General features: G+C 40.5%; 2 protein-coding genes across 2 annotated transcripts; both read left to right on the forward strand.

Moving 5' to 3' along the window:
* Window positions 1–34: 34 nt before the first annotated feature.
* On the forward strand, window positions 35–2879 carry LOC105052655 (pentatricopeptide repeat-containing protein At5g50390, chloroplastic). The gene has a single exon (XM_010933549.4). The coding sequence runs from the start codon at window positions 214–216 to the stop codon at window positions 2368–2370; it is 2157 nt and encodes a 718-aa protein (XP_010931851.1). The 5' UTR covers window positions 35–213; the 3' UTR covers window positions 2371–2879.
* A 6810-nt stretch (window positions 2880–9689) lies between these two features.
* Window positions 9690–11041, forward strand: LOC105052656 (probable histone H2A.2). Its single transcript, XM_010933550.3, has 2 exons — window positions 9690–9980; window positions 10621–11041. Exons 1-2 carry the CDS (start codon window positions 9792–9794, stop codon window positions 10837–10839), a joined length of 408 nt encoding a protein of 135 aa, XP_010931852.1. The 5' UTR covers window positions 9690–9791; the 3' UTR covers window positions 10840–11041.
* The last annotated feature ends 5046 nt before the right edge of the window (window positions 11042–16087 follow it).

Below are 16087 nucleotides of genomic sequence, written 5' to 3' on the forward strand. Positions count from 1 at the left end.
CGGATCTTTCATCAAGCAGTTAGAAAAACACCGCGAACCACCGAAAGTCTAGATCACATCGATCTATCGAGGCGGAGTTCTCGATGCTTGGCAAAACCTCCAAATGAGAAGAAACGGAGCCACTTTTCCATCCCCTGATCTCTCTTCTCCATCATCTTCCCCTTTCCAAGAATCCATAGAGGCAGCCATCTCTCCTTCTTTTATACTTTTCCAATGGAAGTTAACCTCCCTCCTAGTCTTGGCCACCTGACTTCGGATCTCGGCCACCTGACTTCGGATCGTAGAATCCAGAGCGATTCTTTGGGCTTCCCCTGTTCCTCGATTGGATTCCAGACCCTGAAGCACAAAAAGATCAAATTTTTCCATGGATTTGATAACCTTTTCGCGAGGAAAAAGATCTCATCTTCTCCTGTCAAGTGTTCCTCCGTGCCGGAGCAAGGTCTCAAGCCGAAACCCAGGCGAAAACCCCAGCCAATCGTCGAGAAACCAGACCCAGAACCTTATTCCAATGATGCCCACTTCGCTTCCCCCGAGGCCTCGGGCCTCTGCAGTCAAATCGAGAAGCTGGTCTTCTTCAAAAGGTATGAAGAAGCCCTTGAATTGTTCGAAGTCTTGCGGTCAAGGAGCGGCGTTGTCATCGGTGCCAGCACGTACGATGCGCTGGTGAATGCATGCATTAATCTGGGGTCGGTCAGAGCGGTCAAGACGGTGTTCCTTCATATGACCGAATCCGGGTTTGAATTTGATCAGTATATGAGGAACAGGGTGCTTCTGATGCACTTGAAATGTGGCATGTTGGCTGATGCTCGACGGTTGTTTGATGAAATGCCCGAAAGGAATATTGTGTCGTGGAACACCATGATAACAGGACTTGTGGACTCTGGATCTTATGAAGAGGCGTTTGATCTCTTCTTATTGATGTGGTGGGAGACATCAGGTGTTGGGCCACGCATGTTTGCAACCATCATTCGGGCATCTGCTGGTTTGGGGTCTGCATTTGTTGGCGGGCAGTTGCATTCCTGTGTTCTGAAGATGGGATTGTATGGGAATACCTTCATTTCATGTTCACTCATCGACATGTATGGTAAGTGTGGGTGCATCGAAGAAGCTCAGTGGATCTTTGATGAGATGCCCGAGAAGACTATTGTTGGATGGAACTCAATTATAGCGGGGTATGCTCTTCATGGATATGGTGAGAAGGCTTTGGATATGTACTATGAGATGCAAAGTTCCGGTGTCAAGATGGATCACTTCACGTATTCAATTGTCATCAGAATATGTGCCCGGTTAGGTTCATTGGAGCATGCAAAGCAAGCTCATGCCGGTCTAGTACGGAATGGGTTTGGGCTGGATATCATTGCAAACACAACTCTGGTGGATTTCTACTGCAAATGGGGCAGGATGGAAGATGCAAAGAATGTGTTTGACATGATGCCTCGCAAGAATGTTATTTCTTGGAATGCTTTGATAGGTGGGTATGCTAAGCAAGGCATGGGACACAACGCTGTTGAGATGTTTGAGAGCATGGTTAAGGAAGGTATGATTCCGAATCATGTTACCTTTCTAGCGGTCTTAAGTGCATGTAGCTGTTCTGGTTTATTAGAAAAAGGGATAGAGATTTTTGAGTTGATGGGTCGAGACCCGAAGATGAAGCCACGGGCAATGCACTATGCCTGTATGATTGAGTTGTTGGGCCGAAAAGGCCTATTGGATGAAGCATTTGCTATGATAAAGAGTGCTCCTTTTAGCCCCACAAAAAACATGTGGGCGGCATTGCTGACATCCTGTAGAATTCACAGGAATATAGAGCTTGGGAAATTTGCAGCAGAAAAGCTTTTTGGGATGGAACCTGAAAAATTAAGTAATTATATCGTCCTTCTCAATATATACAATAGTTCTGGGAGAGTGGATGATGCAGCCAGGGTTTTGGAAGCCTTAAAAAGGAAGGGTTTGAGATTGCTTCCTGCTTGCAGTTGGATTGAGATTAAGAGACAGCCTCACCTGTTTCTTTTTGGAGATAGATCTCATCCACAAAGTGTTGAAGTCTATAGAAAATTAGATGCCCTGATGGAAGAGATAGTTGAACTTGGTTACGCTCCAGATGGGAATAAACCTTTGCTTCCTGATGTGGGAGAGCATGAGCAGCAGATTTCTAATCATCACAGTGAGAAGTTAGCAATTGCTTTTGGGCTCATCAGTACACCAGATTCGACTCCTCTGCAAATTATCCAAGGCCATCGGGTCTGCACTGATTGCCATAGCGTAATTAAGCTTATAACGGAAGTTACGAAAAGGGAGATTGTTGTGAGGGATGCAAGCCGGTTCCACCATTTCAGAAATGGAACTTGTTCTTGTGGGGATTACTGGTAACTGTACAGTTGCAAGGGATGTGATGTCTTGTGGATAAAGAATGCTCCCAGTTGGGACTGGAGGTCTTTAATCCCTGACACTGGTATGAGGTAACTTACATTATATTATCTGCTAATTCTTTTGAATTGCAATCTAGATAACACTCATTTGTTGTTAAAAGAGCAGTAAAAACTAATTAGTTTCCATGAGGTTCTTCTTTTATTTGCTCTGACCATGTGAAATGCGAATAAGGTTTATCAATATTGACATTACTGTTATTCCATAAATGTAAGTTTGATTCCTCAGACTGACTCGGGTGATTTCGTCCTTGAATCTTGGTGGGTTTGTAAACTGAAAACAATTCATATTGCTATATTACCATGGGGAAGAAGATGTTTCTTATCGAAAGGAAAAATGATTGTAGCTCTATCTTTCATATTCTCCATGAGCTCTTGTATTTGATATAAATGAATTTAATTGGTATTCTCCATGAGCTCTTGTGTTTGATATAAATGAATTTAATTGGTGCCCTTTTAGTTTCATCTTTCTTGCATGTTACCTAATTTCAAGTGATCTGTGTAGGCATTTTACCCAGTATACATCATCATAGTCTTCGAACCTAAATCATCATGCGTAATCGTTGTTGTGGATATGAATTCACTGAAACTGAATGTCTGGAAGTGATCCACATCAAACTCTGTTCTATATAATCTATAATCCTTGAACACGGCCGCCTTCTATATCTTGCATGAGAGAGCATCTAATCTTTCTTTATGTTGCCATTGTGATATATTTTGCCCAAGTCATACTCTCTCTCTATCTCTGTTTGTACGTGTGTGTGTGTGAAGAAGAAAATTCCTGGCTTCCTTGCCTCCAGTCATACTGAATTTTGCCTACTGATCTCTGTAACATCTATTTGGAGGGGCATCGCAGTTTATTTTTGTTTGAAGAAAAGTTGCCATCAACATCTCTGATGTATTGCTCTTATTTTTGTTCTCTCCAATGCCCACTCTGAAGCAGCTTTTCCTAATCTAGTTTGTCAAGGCCCATAAACGGAATGAGGGAAGCTAGGGAGGTGATGCAGATCTCCAAACATCAAATTGTTTCTAACCATATTAGTGTTGCCTTCAGAGACATTGCAAAATGCAATAGAAATCATTTCTGCTTTTATCATTCAGAGAAAAAGGCAACTTTATGAGTGCTGTTCTTACTAAAAGTGATGATGCAATCAAAGTATGCTCATGGTATCTCCTACGGAGGCAATGCTTTAACTGGTTGACTGGCCATTTCTAAACTCAACGTAGGAGTTATTCTTGCAAAGTGCCCCTTAGAAGATATTGTACTACCACTTCCTTTAAGAGTCGCAAGCTCTTTATACCATCGTGAGCTTTGTTGCTATAAACTAAACTTTTAGGATCCATTTTTTAGTAGATAAATTTTATGAAAAACTGATCAACTCGGTTATTGACCAACTTATCTATGTTCTTATACTTCTCTAGATGAATAAACTATTTTTCCATAGATAGCATTTACCGATACAATGAGGATAATATTTTACCCATTTAGGAGGTGGATAAGTTATTTTTCCATCAACCAGAAAAATAATTTATTTTTTTCTTAATTTTATAATCATAATATAATATAATATAATTATTATATAATAATATAATGTAATATATATTATCTATATTATATTATATGATATAATATATAATATATTATATTATATATAGTAATATTTATATGATAAATGGTATTATGGGAAATATAGGTACATTTTAGCAACTTATCCGAAAAGATAGTAATGCAAAAAAAAATGAATAATAGATTCTAGTGCCATTTTCTAATGCATCAAAGAATATCGATAAATATTTTTCTATCTAAATGTTGTATGAAAAATATTTATTTAAAAAAATATAAATTTTTAGGTAAGTTTTTTACCCTCCAAAGAATTGGCTCTTAAAGTTTTATTTTATGCCCTTTCCTTTCTAAAGTTGCCTTGTATAGGATTTAAAATATAAATGTAAACATGTTGACATTAACTTGAGAGCCATTCATTAAAAATTTTTGAACTTTGTTCAACCATTTATTAAAAGTTTGAGATTTTTGTTGAATTTTGTTTAACTATTCACTCAAGATCAACTCAATATGGGTCAAAAAGCTTTGCAAGCCAAGTGTATGCTTCTATTTTTCTTTTAATGAGCTCATGAGCTTTTCATTTCTAAGCTGCCTCGGTACAGTGCTAGATTTGTTGCAGCAGTAGTGGAAGGATGTGAATGACTTCCTGCAACTCTTTATGAGCCATATGTAAAGATTTGTCCTTTTACATGTGTTTTATCTATGCAAAAAGAAAATAAAGGAAGTGAAAGGGCAAATGTATCAATAACTTTACAGAATGGTGCCTCCACTGCCTCCAATTGTTGTCGTGTGGCATGTAATGATTCGTAGCCATTTCACCCTCATCACCACACCTTTCATCCTCACCTCCAATTCATCCATGATGTGCATGGTGTCAGCTTCATTAATGCTTTCAGCTCTTGTACAACCAATGGCAATTTTTGTTATCTGTCTGCAGCAATGACTGCCATTGTCTTGTTCATCATGACTTCGGTTTGCCATTCATCATCATGGCACCAATTGCATGCGTAGTAGGTTTTGCAGTGGCAAATTTTATTACCTGCTGGTTCTGGTGAAGGCAGGCGTGGAGATGCTAATTCCATGGGCAATAGTTTTTGAAGTGACAGTGTTTTTGATCTTCTGGTTCTGGATGAGTAAAGCTTTGAAACACGCGGAGCCCTCTGCACAAAATGAGGGTGCAGCCCTGGGCACGCTGGCCGCATAAATATCTTCTGTATCATCTTCTGGTAGAACGGACTACATTTTTGGATTATATACAAAATGAGCTTGATTAGGATTTTGATAATATCTTAGCTCATGGTATTGTCTATGCAATATGCACAATTTAATGCACTCTTTCGTCATAGATGCTCTCTGTCTCGAACCACCAGACTTTTTGCTGGGGATGAAACTAGCCTAAGCAACCCAAATTTTGTAACTGCTTGACATTCCACGCCAAAAAGCAACGGAAAATTTCATTCAAAAATGTTTGGAACAAGACAATGAAACAATTATTTAATACTTGATTTTTATGATTTAGATGCAGAAACACTTTGGATGTGACTGCAAACACAGGCAAAAGCATCTACTAATAGGTGGCTTTTGGTGATTCAAATGAGATCACTATCGAGATTTAAAATTAGTGATTTGAATTGTGAGATGATCTGATTCTTAGTGATCTAAAATCACTGTTTGATAGTCTATGGTTCGATGATTAAAAATCTTCAAGCATCCACGGCTAATTTATTTGATATTTTATGAGAATCTAAAATTATTATCCATATAAAACCAAAAACTACCCCTGATCTATTTTACAAAAATATATTTATTAATTATATAAAATATATTATAATAATATATATTTATCAATCATATAAAATATATTATAATAAAATAATTATATATTAATTATTAATATATTCCATACGAATATATTTATTAGTCATACAAATTATTAATTCTATAAAAATATATCTATTATTACTATTATAGAATTAATATTTATATTTATATTTATAATATATTATTTCTTAATACTAATATTCATTTTAATTAGAAAATAAGATAAATAGAATAATATATTAAATAATTTTATTATATAAATATAAAGTATAATAAGATATTTTTTATTCCAATTTAAATTTATCATTGAATAATAATATGACAATATTATGATTAATAATATATTATAATATAAAATATATCATAAATATAATATATAATATTATTATAATATAATATCAGATATATAATATATTAAATATATTGATATGTCAATTTTTTTTTGAATTGATACGTATTATTGTCTTCAAATTTTAATTCAAAATCACTGTTCGAAAGTGATCCGAGGTTCTTAACCTTAAAGATGAGTATCTTATTATTAAATTAGGCGGTGATGTGAGGAGTAAAGATGATTTAAAATTATGATTATATAAAATTATTATGATATAATTAAATATAATAATTTTATTATTTTTATTTATATCATCTTTGATTTAAGATTAATCACCTCTTAGCAAACGTGCACTACTGGAGAGCTTGTTTGTCACGTCTCTTCTGGAAACAGTTATTTACTTGGATGGCCCGGTTATAATTGGTAGCTTCTCGTGCGACCGCGAAGTAGCGAGCAGTAACTTTTGATACCTTTTATGACTGTACAGTCAACAGTGTACAGGTGCAAGAAAAAGCAGAATATCTTCAACATTCGCCCCAGACGATGGTTGGGTGAATGACAAGAAGCGAGTCAATTCCAAACAAACGGGATCCTCTCCGGTCGTTTTTCACATCGTGATGCCATATGATCGCTACCATATTACTTATTTTGGGGGATGGACGGCCTTCTTCATCTTCATACATACGGTATATCTCATTAATTAAAAAATATCTAGATATATTTCAGAATAAATTTATTTTGGAGATAGATAATATGATAGCTGCTGGAGTAAACCAAACCGATCGACCCTCAATTTTTGTTACTACAACTCTGACTGTATATTAACTGAATGTGCAGTCCCGACTCTTCATCAACCAATTGAACAAACCTCACCGACCTATAGTCAGCTGACCGACTAATGTTCAACTATTACCGATCAATAACAGATAATTGGAACCCTCTGCATAACAGAACTACTAGCCAACGGACGCTCATATATCCTACCAACATATGGTCGGTAATCTGTTCAACTTACCATAACCGTTACGAATGGTTATCGACTACGTGTCACGACCATTAAGAAAAATTAACGGCCCACTAACTCTATATTTATGGCCCAATGATTTAGCGTCATAAAAAATGGGACTCCATGCTCGACGGTTACATCAGATTCATCTATACAAAAGGAGTAAGGGAACAATACTGGTAAGGCACTTTGAGGTTAAAACTCTGTTACTCTCAAATCTACTGTTCATCAATTTTTTCTCTGACTTAAGCATCGGAGGATCCCTGCCGGACACAACTCCGATCTGTGAGAACGCTGTTTTGCAGGTGCTCATCATCGGCGACAGGCGAAAGGGAGTTGGCAGTAACAGATTGTGTTGTGGTTTAAAGAGGACTTCTTTAGTTCTACATTGGTTATGAGTCAAGAGAAAATATGGCTTATATAGATTGAAACCTTTTCTCCCAACGTGAGGCGCCTTTTAAAGGACAAAATCGTGAGGCTTTAAATGATCAAGGCCTATTGAAGCCTAAAGGCCCACTGAAGCCTAAAGATGGTTATGAGTCAAAGTGGACAATACCGCACGTATTAGGAGGCAACAGACATAAGCCAATCATCCGAGCCTATTCGACCCCTTGACCCATGACCACAATATTGGCGCCGTATGTGAGAAAGCCTCCTATCCACACATACTTCCTCTTGATTGGGAGGCTGCATTGTGGTGTAGATGGCTTCTTTAGTCCCACATCGATTATAAGTCAAGAGGAAATATTGTTTATATGGATTGAAACCTTCTCTTCCAATGTGAGACGCTTTTTAAAGGGCAAAATCGTGAGGTTTTAAATGATCAAGGCCCATTGAAACCTAAAGGCCCACTGAAGTGTAAAAATGATCATGAGTCAAAGCGGACAATACCTCATACATATGGAGGCAGACATAAGTTAATCATCTGAGCCCATTCGACTCCTTGATCTATGACCACAATAATAGTCATTTACTTTGGCTGCAATGTTAAAATCATTGCAAAGCATTAAAATAAAAAATCAACGGCTACCATGTTAAAATCATTGCAAAGCATTAAAATAAAAAAATCAACATTGTAAAGGATCCAAACCTTATTTCATGACTCTTAGGATCTATTTTTTCATGGATAAATATCATGATAAAATTGATCAATTTTTTTAGTGACAAACTTATCTATATTTTTAATGCTTCTATAGATAGATGAATTTTTTTTTTATGTATAGTATTTATCCATGAGATAGAGAAACATCTTACCCATCTAAGAGGTGGGTAAATCATTTTTCCATCAATCAAAAACAATAATATTTTTATTTCATTCCTAATATACCCCTAATCGTATAATAATATAATAATAACATATAATACTATCTTATATATAATGTAATATATTATTATTATTGAAAAATTATATTTTATTATTTTAATATATGATTTTAATAATATGATCTTATAGTATAATATCTTAGATTATCATTATAATAATATAATATAATAATATATTATTTTGATATATATTAATAATATATACTATATTATAATATATATTATTTTACTATATATAATATAATTTATTATATGTATAACATATATTATCTATATTTATGAATATATTATATAATATTATATAATATAATATATAAAATATAATATATTAAAATATATTATATTATACTATATTATTATATATAATAATATTTATATAATAAAAAATAATATGAAAAATAGGGATAGATTTTAACAATTTATCTAAAAAATTAGTAATACAAAAGGACATGGATAATATTTTTTTGAATTATTTTTTAATATATAAAAAATAAAAATAAATTAATATTTATCAAAATATTATTTTAAAAAATATTTATTTAAAAAAATATAAATTTTTAGATAAATTTTCATTTCAAAAGAATGGACCTTGGGACAACGTATTGCTGTAGCCGATCATAGTTGTAAAGGACCAGTCTGAGTTCATCGATAGCCTCGGTCCTACTACTCGTGGGAACACTTGCTGATTTCGACACCCACCATTGATATGATTTAAGTGGACATGATAAGCTAAGAACGGCTGATGCGACACAAAAGGGCCACCTCGGTCCACCATTCCTGAATACTCCTGGTGTTCCAAATTCAAACCAGAGTGCATAAGATGTGGTGCTGAGGGTTAGTCGTGAAAGGCAGCGGAATCTGAATGGCCTACCACATTGTTATTAGATATATTAAACAATTAATCTTTAACATACATTATACTTATTCGAGTATAGAAAACGCTAAATGCACCAACTTCACCCAAAAAAAATCCAGAACACTCATACAGATGGGCCCCACATATAACGTGGGACACAGTTATGTGGGTGTAATAAAAGCGGGTGTAACTAGAGAAATTCTCCGTAAAATCCAAGTAAGGCCCTCCGAGTTCTAATCTCATTTGCATCAGGCCGTTCAAACAAATCCCATCCAACGGTTACGAATGGCGATCCGCGTGCTATTCCCTCATTGGGCCGGTCAAACCCCTCCTCCACGGCTATATAAATAGAAGCGAAGCCCCCCCAAACGTCTACTGGAGAAAAATAAAAGATCCATCCTTTCCGTCCGAAACCTCATCAAGATCTCCTCCTCTTCTTCAAACCCTAGCTTTAGATTTCTATTACCATGGCCGGAAGAGGGAAGGCTATTGGTTCTGGTGCCTCGAAGAAGGCGATGTCGAGGAGCAGTAAGGCGGGGCTCCAGTTCCCCGTTGGTAGGATCGCCCGATTTCTCAAGGCCGGCAAGTACGCCGAACGCGTCGGCGCCGGCGCTCCCGTCTATCTTGCCGCCGTCCTCGAGTACCTCGCCGCTGAGGTGCGGATCCGTTCTCGTTTTCCTGCTTTCTTTCTCTAATCCGGTTTTGGGTATTTTGTCCACAAATTTGCTGCTCTTGAGATTTTCTTGTTTGCTTTCTTTATGCAGTTTTGTTTATTTTTATTTTATGGAATTTCTCTTGGGGATTTGCTTATGTCGGTATTTTTCTTTACTGTTTCTGATTACATGTGATGGCCTTTTACTTTTTCGGGTTCGGGTCCTTTGGATTTTGTTTTTGTACGCTAAAAATATCGAGCTCTCCTTTATTTTCTTTGTAATTTTATTTTTCCTAATTTCTCAAATCTGAGGAATATCGGTATTATTGATTCAATATATTTTATAATTATAATTGAAAATCTGATCTTTATTTTTTTTTAAATTGCTAATTTTAAGCCTTTTCGGTTACCTGGGTTTCTTTTAATCTCATAATATTATTCTTTCGGTGCTCTTTTTTTTCGATATTTCTTTCGTTTTCTCGTTATTTATAGCATATATGTCAATGATCTGATATTTGGTTGGAAAAATTGCTCCTTTTTCTGTCCTTTAGACCTTGCGCTCTGTGTATTTTAGGGATAGCTTCAATTTTTGGTGGTATTTCAGGAAATTAATCATCCAATTTTCTCTTTCCCCTTGTGAATAGGTCTTGGAGCTCGCTGGAAACGCGGCGAGGGACAACAAGAAGACTAGGATTGTCCCGAGGCACATCCAATTGGCGGTGAGGAACGACGAGGAACTGTCCAAGCTACTGGGGACCGTGACCATTGCTAACGGTGGTGTGATGCCGAACATCCACAACCTCCTCCTCCCCAAGAAGGCCGGCGGCTCCTCCAAGTCTGGTCCTGCTGATGATGATAGCTAAACAGCTAAACGCTGCATTTTTTTAACTTATCTATCTTGTCTTCCTCTTGTAGACTAATGTGGGGTGGAAAATGCATCAACTTTAGATTTCTTCTTCTTTTTACTTTTTTTTTTTATTTTTTTTTTGTATTTTGTTGCGTTTATCGCTTGTTCTGAGATTTGAATTTAGCGAATGGAAAAGAGAAAATCTATTTCTCTGCTAACTTTCACTTTTTGAGGATGGTTATTATGAGTGAATTGGGTGCTGAACGAAATATTTGTATTGGCATGGTCAAAGATAGAGCTGTCAAAAAATGGGTCAGGGCTTATGGGTCACCTTATTTGGCTCTAAAAATGAGTTGGGCTAGAAAATTTTGATCCATATATGTAAGTGGGCTTTTTGGGTTGGCCTCTATAGTCTATGAGCTGAATTGGATTAGGGTCGGATCAGCTTGTGGGCTGGTCTATACCTGCTAAAAAGTAAAAATATTAGAAGTCTAAAAGGTAAAGAGGGTCTAAAAGTCTAAATGCCTTTGGGTGTTTAGGGTTAGGTGTTTAGGTGGGTTGGGTCAGTGGGTTTTTTTTTCTTTTTTTATTGTTGCATTCGAGATCTTCATTTTCTTTGTGATCTTGGATGACTCGAATCTTTGGCTTTGTCTTTGTTGATTTTCATCGGTCCCAAACTGAGGTGACTTCGACCTCTTCTGCATTCTCTTCGACGGTTTCGTCTTTTTCGTGCCTCTTTTCGGTCGGTCTTGTCTCCTTCGAATCTGTTAGGATTTGATGCTTCGAGATTCAGTTCACATTGAGTCTACAGCAAGGTTTGTGGTGAAAAATGGAGTTCAATGAAATCAAGATCATCCGAAACGGAGTTCGGATGGAGGAGATATGAATTTTTGAAGTCGGCATGAGAATCGAGGCGATGGAGGATTGCCGGCGATCGGCGGTGGGCGGCAGCGGCACGGTCGTAGGCGGTGGCGCGCGGGATGTGCGACCCAGGCCCGCGGCCCAGGCGGGCGCACGGCCTAGCGGGGCGTGCGACCTAGGCCCGCGCGCGCGGGCCGGCCCAGGCCAGCGGCTTGCTGGCCCCTTTGCCTCGGTCCACCGTGGATCGGGCGGTCTACGGCGGGGTCTGTGGACTGCATGGGCGTTTCCCACGCGTTTCTCGCGGTCCACGGTACTATTTCGTGGATCGGAGCGCGATTCAACGGCCCAGGTGGCTCTCGGTCTTGATCCGACGGTCTGGGACGCTGATTTGGCTTGTTTAGGACTCCTAATCCCTCTCTAATCAGGTTTTAAGCTCTGTTTAACCCTTTAAAAGGGCCTGAGACGAATAGAGAAGGGAGGTGGTTCAGTTTTTTGCCGTACAGAGCCGTACGAACCCGATTAGAGAGAGAGAAAGGCGAGAGCGTTGAGAGAGAAGGAGCAGGAGGCTCCTGGACAGCGGTCGCCAGGCTCTTCAAGGATTCAGGGGGTCTCCAAGAGAGAGAGTTTTTGTGAGGGGAACTTTAGGTGAGAGAGAATTGGGTGTACAAGGGTTGAGGGTGAGGTCTCCTTTTGTAAAATTTCTTTTTCATAGTGAAGTTTGCATGCCCCGTGGAGGCGAGCCCTTTTGTGGCTGATCCACATATTTTGATTATTTTTTCTTTTTGTTTTGTTTCTTCTTTCTTCCTGCTGCATCGTGTGGTACTGAAAAAGTCTTGGGATGTGGTATCCTGGCCAGACATCCACCCAACAAGTGGTATCAGAGCAAGGCGGTATAAGGACGCAGATTGCAACAGTGGTGAGCAAGACTGAAGATGGAGAAAACAGGAACAATCAAGATGGAGATCAACAAGTTCGATGGTAAGAGCAATTTTTTCTTGTGGCAGACAAGGGTGAAGGACGTGCTCATCCAACAGGGGTTGATCGATGCTCTCTTGTGCGATGAGAAGCCGACCACCATGGAGGTGCGGGATTGGAAACGGCTACAGATGCAGGCGGTGAGTACCATCCGCATTTACCTGACGGATGAGGTGGTGATCCATGTGCTGAGCGAGACTTCTCCGATGGTGCTGTGGTCGAAGCTCGAGGAGTTGTACTTGGCGAAGTCTCTCACCAACACTCTTTTCTTTGGAAGGCAGTTTTACCAACTGCGGATGACTGAGGGACAGAGCGTGCAGGAGCATCTGAGCCACTTCCAGAAGATCCTCACCGACCTTCTCAGCGTTGGCGAGAACGTTGAGGAGAAGACCAGGGCGCTGGTTTTGCTGGCGTCGCTTCCCTCTTCGTACGAGTCCTTGGTGACTGCTCTTCTAGTGGGGAAGAGCATTATCAAGATGGACGAGGTCACCGCGGCGATACTCCAGAACGAGGTTCTCAGGAGGGAGAACCCAGCTTCGAGCTCAGGTGTCGATAGCTCAACTTTGGTGGCTTTTGGAGGAGCAGGAGGCGGTAGACGGAGCGACAGGAGATCGCAACGAGGGCGGTCTAAGTCCAGGAGGGACTTGAGCAAAATCAGGTGTTACCGGTGTGAGGAGTTGGGGCATCTAGCCAGAGATTGCCCTCAACTGAAAAATCGGACGGTGGCTGCTGTAGCGACGGCCGGCAGTGATTTAGATGGAGATGTCTTTGAGATATCTGACGAGGTATCTACTTCTTCCCAGCAGTGGATATTAGATTCTGCATGCCCCTATCATGTGTGTTGCAGAAAGGAGCAGCTTGACTCCCTGGAGAACAGTGAGGGCACTATATATCTGCCGGATGGATCGAGCTGTGCGATCAGAGGCATTGGGACGGTCAGCTGGAGGACACATGACGGTGCAGTGAGGAGATTGGGGGAGGTCCGATACATATCCGATTTCAGACGGAATCTTATCTCACTTAGCAGACTGGATTCGAGAGGCTACAGGACGGTAGCTGGTGGAGGAATCCTGAGGGTACTATGCGGCGATAGGATTGTGCTGGAGGGGAAGAAGGGGAGCAGAGGACATTATTACCTGGCAGGGAGCCCAGTGCGAGGTGGAGCTTCGGGAGCCAGGTGGAGCCCAGAGCGAGGTGGAGCTCCAGGAAGTGGATCGGGCACGAGACAGGAGACTCGGGAGGACGAGAGGCGACGTCGCAAGGTGAGATTCCTATTGCCGCAGGATGATGCCCCGAGCAGGTCTCAGGTCAGGAGGAGCACAGCATACGACGGAGATGGGATCGAGTAGCTTGGCTCGACTCCCATGTTTGCCCATCCATGATCAGCAGGAGATTGCCCCAGGATATGGGGGCGAGGAGATCCAGAAGCTCTCGGAGTTTGGAGGAGGCCGAATATCGAGTCGAGGTAGAGATTGTTAGGATTTGATGTCTCGAGATTCAGCCTACATTGAGCCCACAGCAAGGTTCGCGGAGAAAAACGGAGTCCAACGAGACCAAGATCATCCGAAACGGAGCTCGGATGGAGGAGATACGAGCTTTTAAAGTCGGCACGAGAATTGAGGCGGCAGAGGACCCCCGGTGACCGACGGCGAGCGGCAGCGGCGCGGCCGCAGGCGGCGGCGCGTGGGACACGCGACCCAGGCCTGCGGCCCAGCTGGGCGCGCGGCCCAGGCGGGCGCGCGGCCCAGGCGCGCGCAGGCCCGCGCGCAGGCGCGGCCCAGGCCAGCGGCCTGCTGGCCCCTTTGCCCCGGTCCATCGTGGATCGGGCGGTCCACGGCGGGGCCTGTGGACCGCGTGGGCGTTTCCCACGCGTTTCTCGCGGTTCACGGCACTATTCCGTGGATCGGAGCGCGATCCAACGGCCCAGGTGGCTCCCGGTCTTGATCCGACGGTCTGGGATGCTGATTTGGCTTGTTTAGGACTCCTAATCCCTCTCTAATCAGGTTTTAAGCTCTGTTTAACCCTTTAAAAGGGCCTGAGATGAACAGAGAAGGGAGGTGGTTCGGTTTTTCGCCGTACAGAGCCGTACGAACCCGATTAGAGAGAGAGAGATGAGGGCGCTGAGAGAGAAGGAGCAGGAGGCTCCTGGACAGCGGTCGCCAGGCTCTTCAAGGATTCAGGGGGTCTCCAAGAGAGAGAGAGTTTTTGTGAGGGAAACTTCAGGTGAGAGAGAATTGGGTGTACAAGGGTTGAGGGTGAGGTATCCTCTTGTAAAATTTCTTTTTCATAGTGAAGTTTACATGTCCCGTGGAGGCGAGCCCTTTTGTGGCTGATCCACGTATTTTGATTGTTTTTTCTTTTTGTTTTGTTTCTTCTTTCTTCCTGCTGCATCGTGTGGTACTGAAAAGATCTTGGGAGGTGGTGTCCTGGCCAGACATCTATCCAACAGAATCTTCATGTTGCATCGAAGGTATGGAGGTTACGACGGTCGGTTTTTAGCCTTCTTTCGGACCTTAGTGCTGCATTAAGACTTTGTCCCTCCTCAATCCTCCCACAATTTATAGCAACCGGCTTTCGGCCTTCCTCCGGACCTTCGCGCTGCATTAAGGCTCTGTCTTTCCTTAATCCTCCCAAGCAAAAATGTCCTCCCTTCTCAGTCCTCTCATAGTCCACAGGATCTTCGCGCTGCATTAAGGCTCTGTCTTTCCTCAATCTTCCCACAATTCATAACAAGCAAGCAAAATGTCCTCCCTTCTCAGTCCTCTCATAGTCCACAGGATCTTCGCGCTGCATTAAGGCTCTGTCTTTCCTCAATCCTCCCACAATTCATAACAAGCAAGCAAAATGTCCTCCCTTCTCAGTCCTCTCATAGTCCACAGTCTCTCTCCCACAGTCCCTCTGTGTCCACAAGTTTTACGGTCTTATAGTTCCACAATCCATAGGGTCCCCCCTCCTCTCTATGACTCTATTTAAGTATCCACATAATTTCATACTCCTATTTTTTTTTGTTTGAAGCATATTTTAAGAATCAGGTTAAATTTTTTTTAAGTTGCTATATGTTATATTTCTAATCTTTTGATGTGCATTATTGTATTAGGTTTTGAATAAATGCTGACCATATTGATTTATTTGAACTATTGTATTATAGAAAAATAATGGAGCCAGTGAATATTATTATTAATAATTTGGATGATGACGGAGTTATTGAAATTCTTTTGGCTAAAAATACTAAAAGAGAAACATCAAGGGTATGAAAATATTTCTTAAAAATTAGTAAAGATAAAAACGGGGTTGAAAGGATAGCTTGCAACCATTGTAAAAAACAATATGTGCTTGGTTGGTAGTAATCCTAAAACTTGCAATAATTATGGGATTTCACATTTATCTCATCATATTTCAAGCTGTAAAGAAATTGAATATCATGATGT

Source organism: Elaeis guineensis, chromosome 10, assembly GCF_000442705.2.
Source record: "Elaeis guineensis isolate ETL-2024a chromosome 10, EG11, whole genome shotgun sequence".
Classification (NCBI taxonomy): domain Eukaryota; kingdom Viridiplantae; phylum Streptophyta; class Magnoliopsida; order Arecales; family Arecaceae; genus Elaeis; species Elaeis guineensis.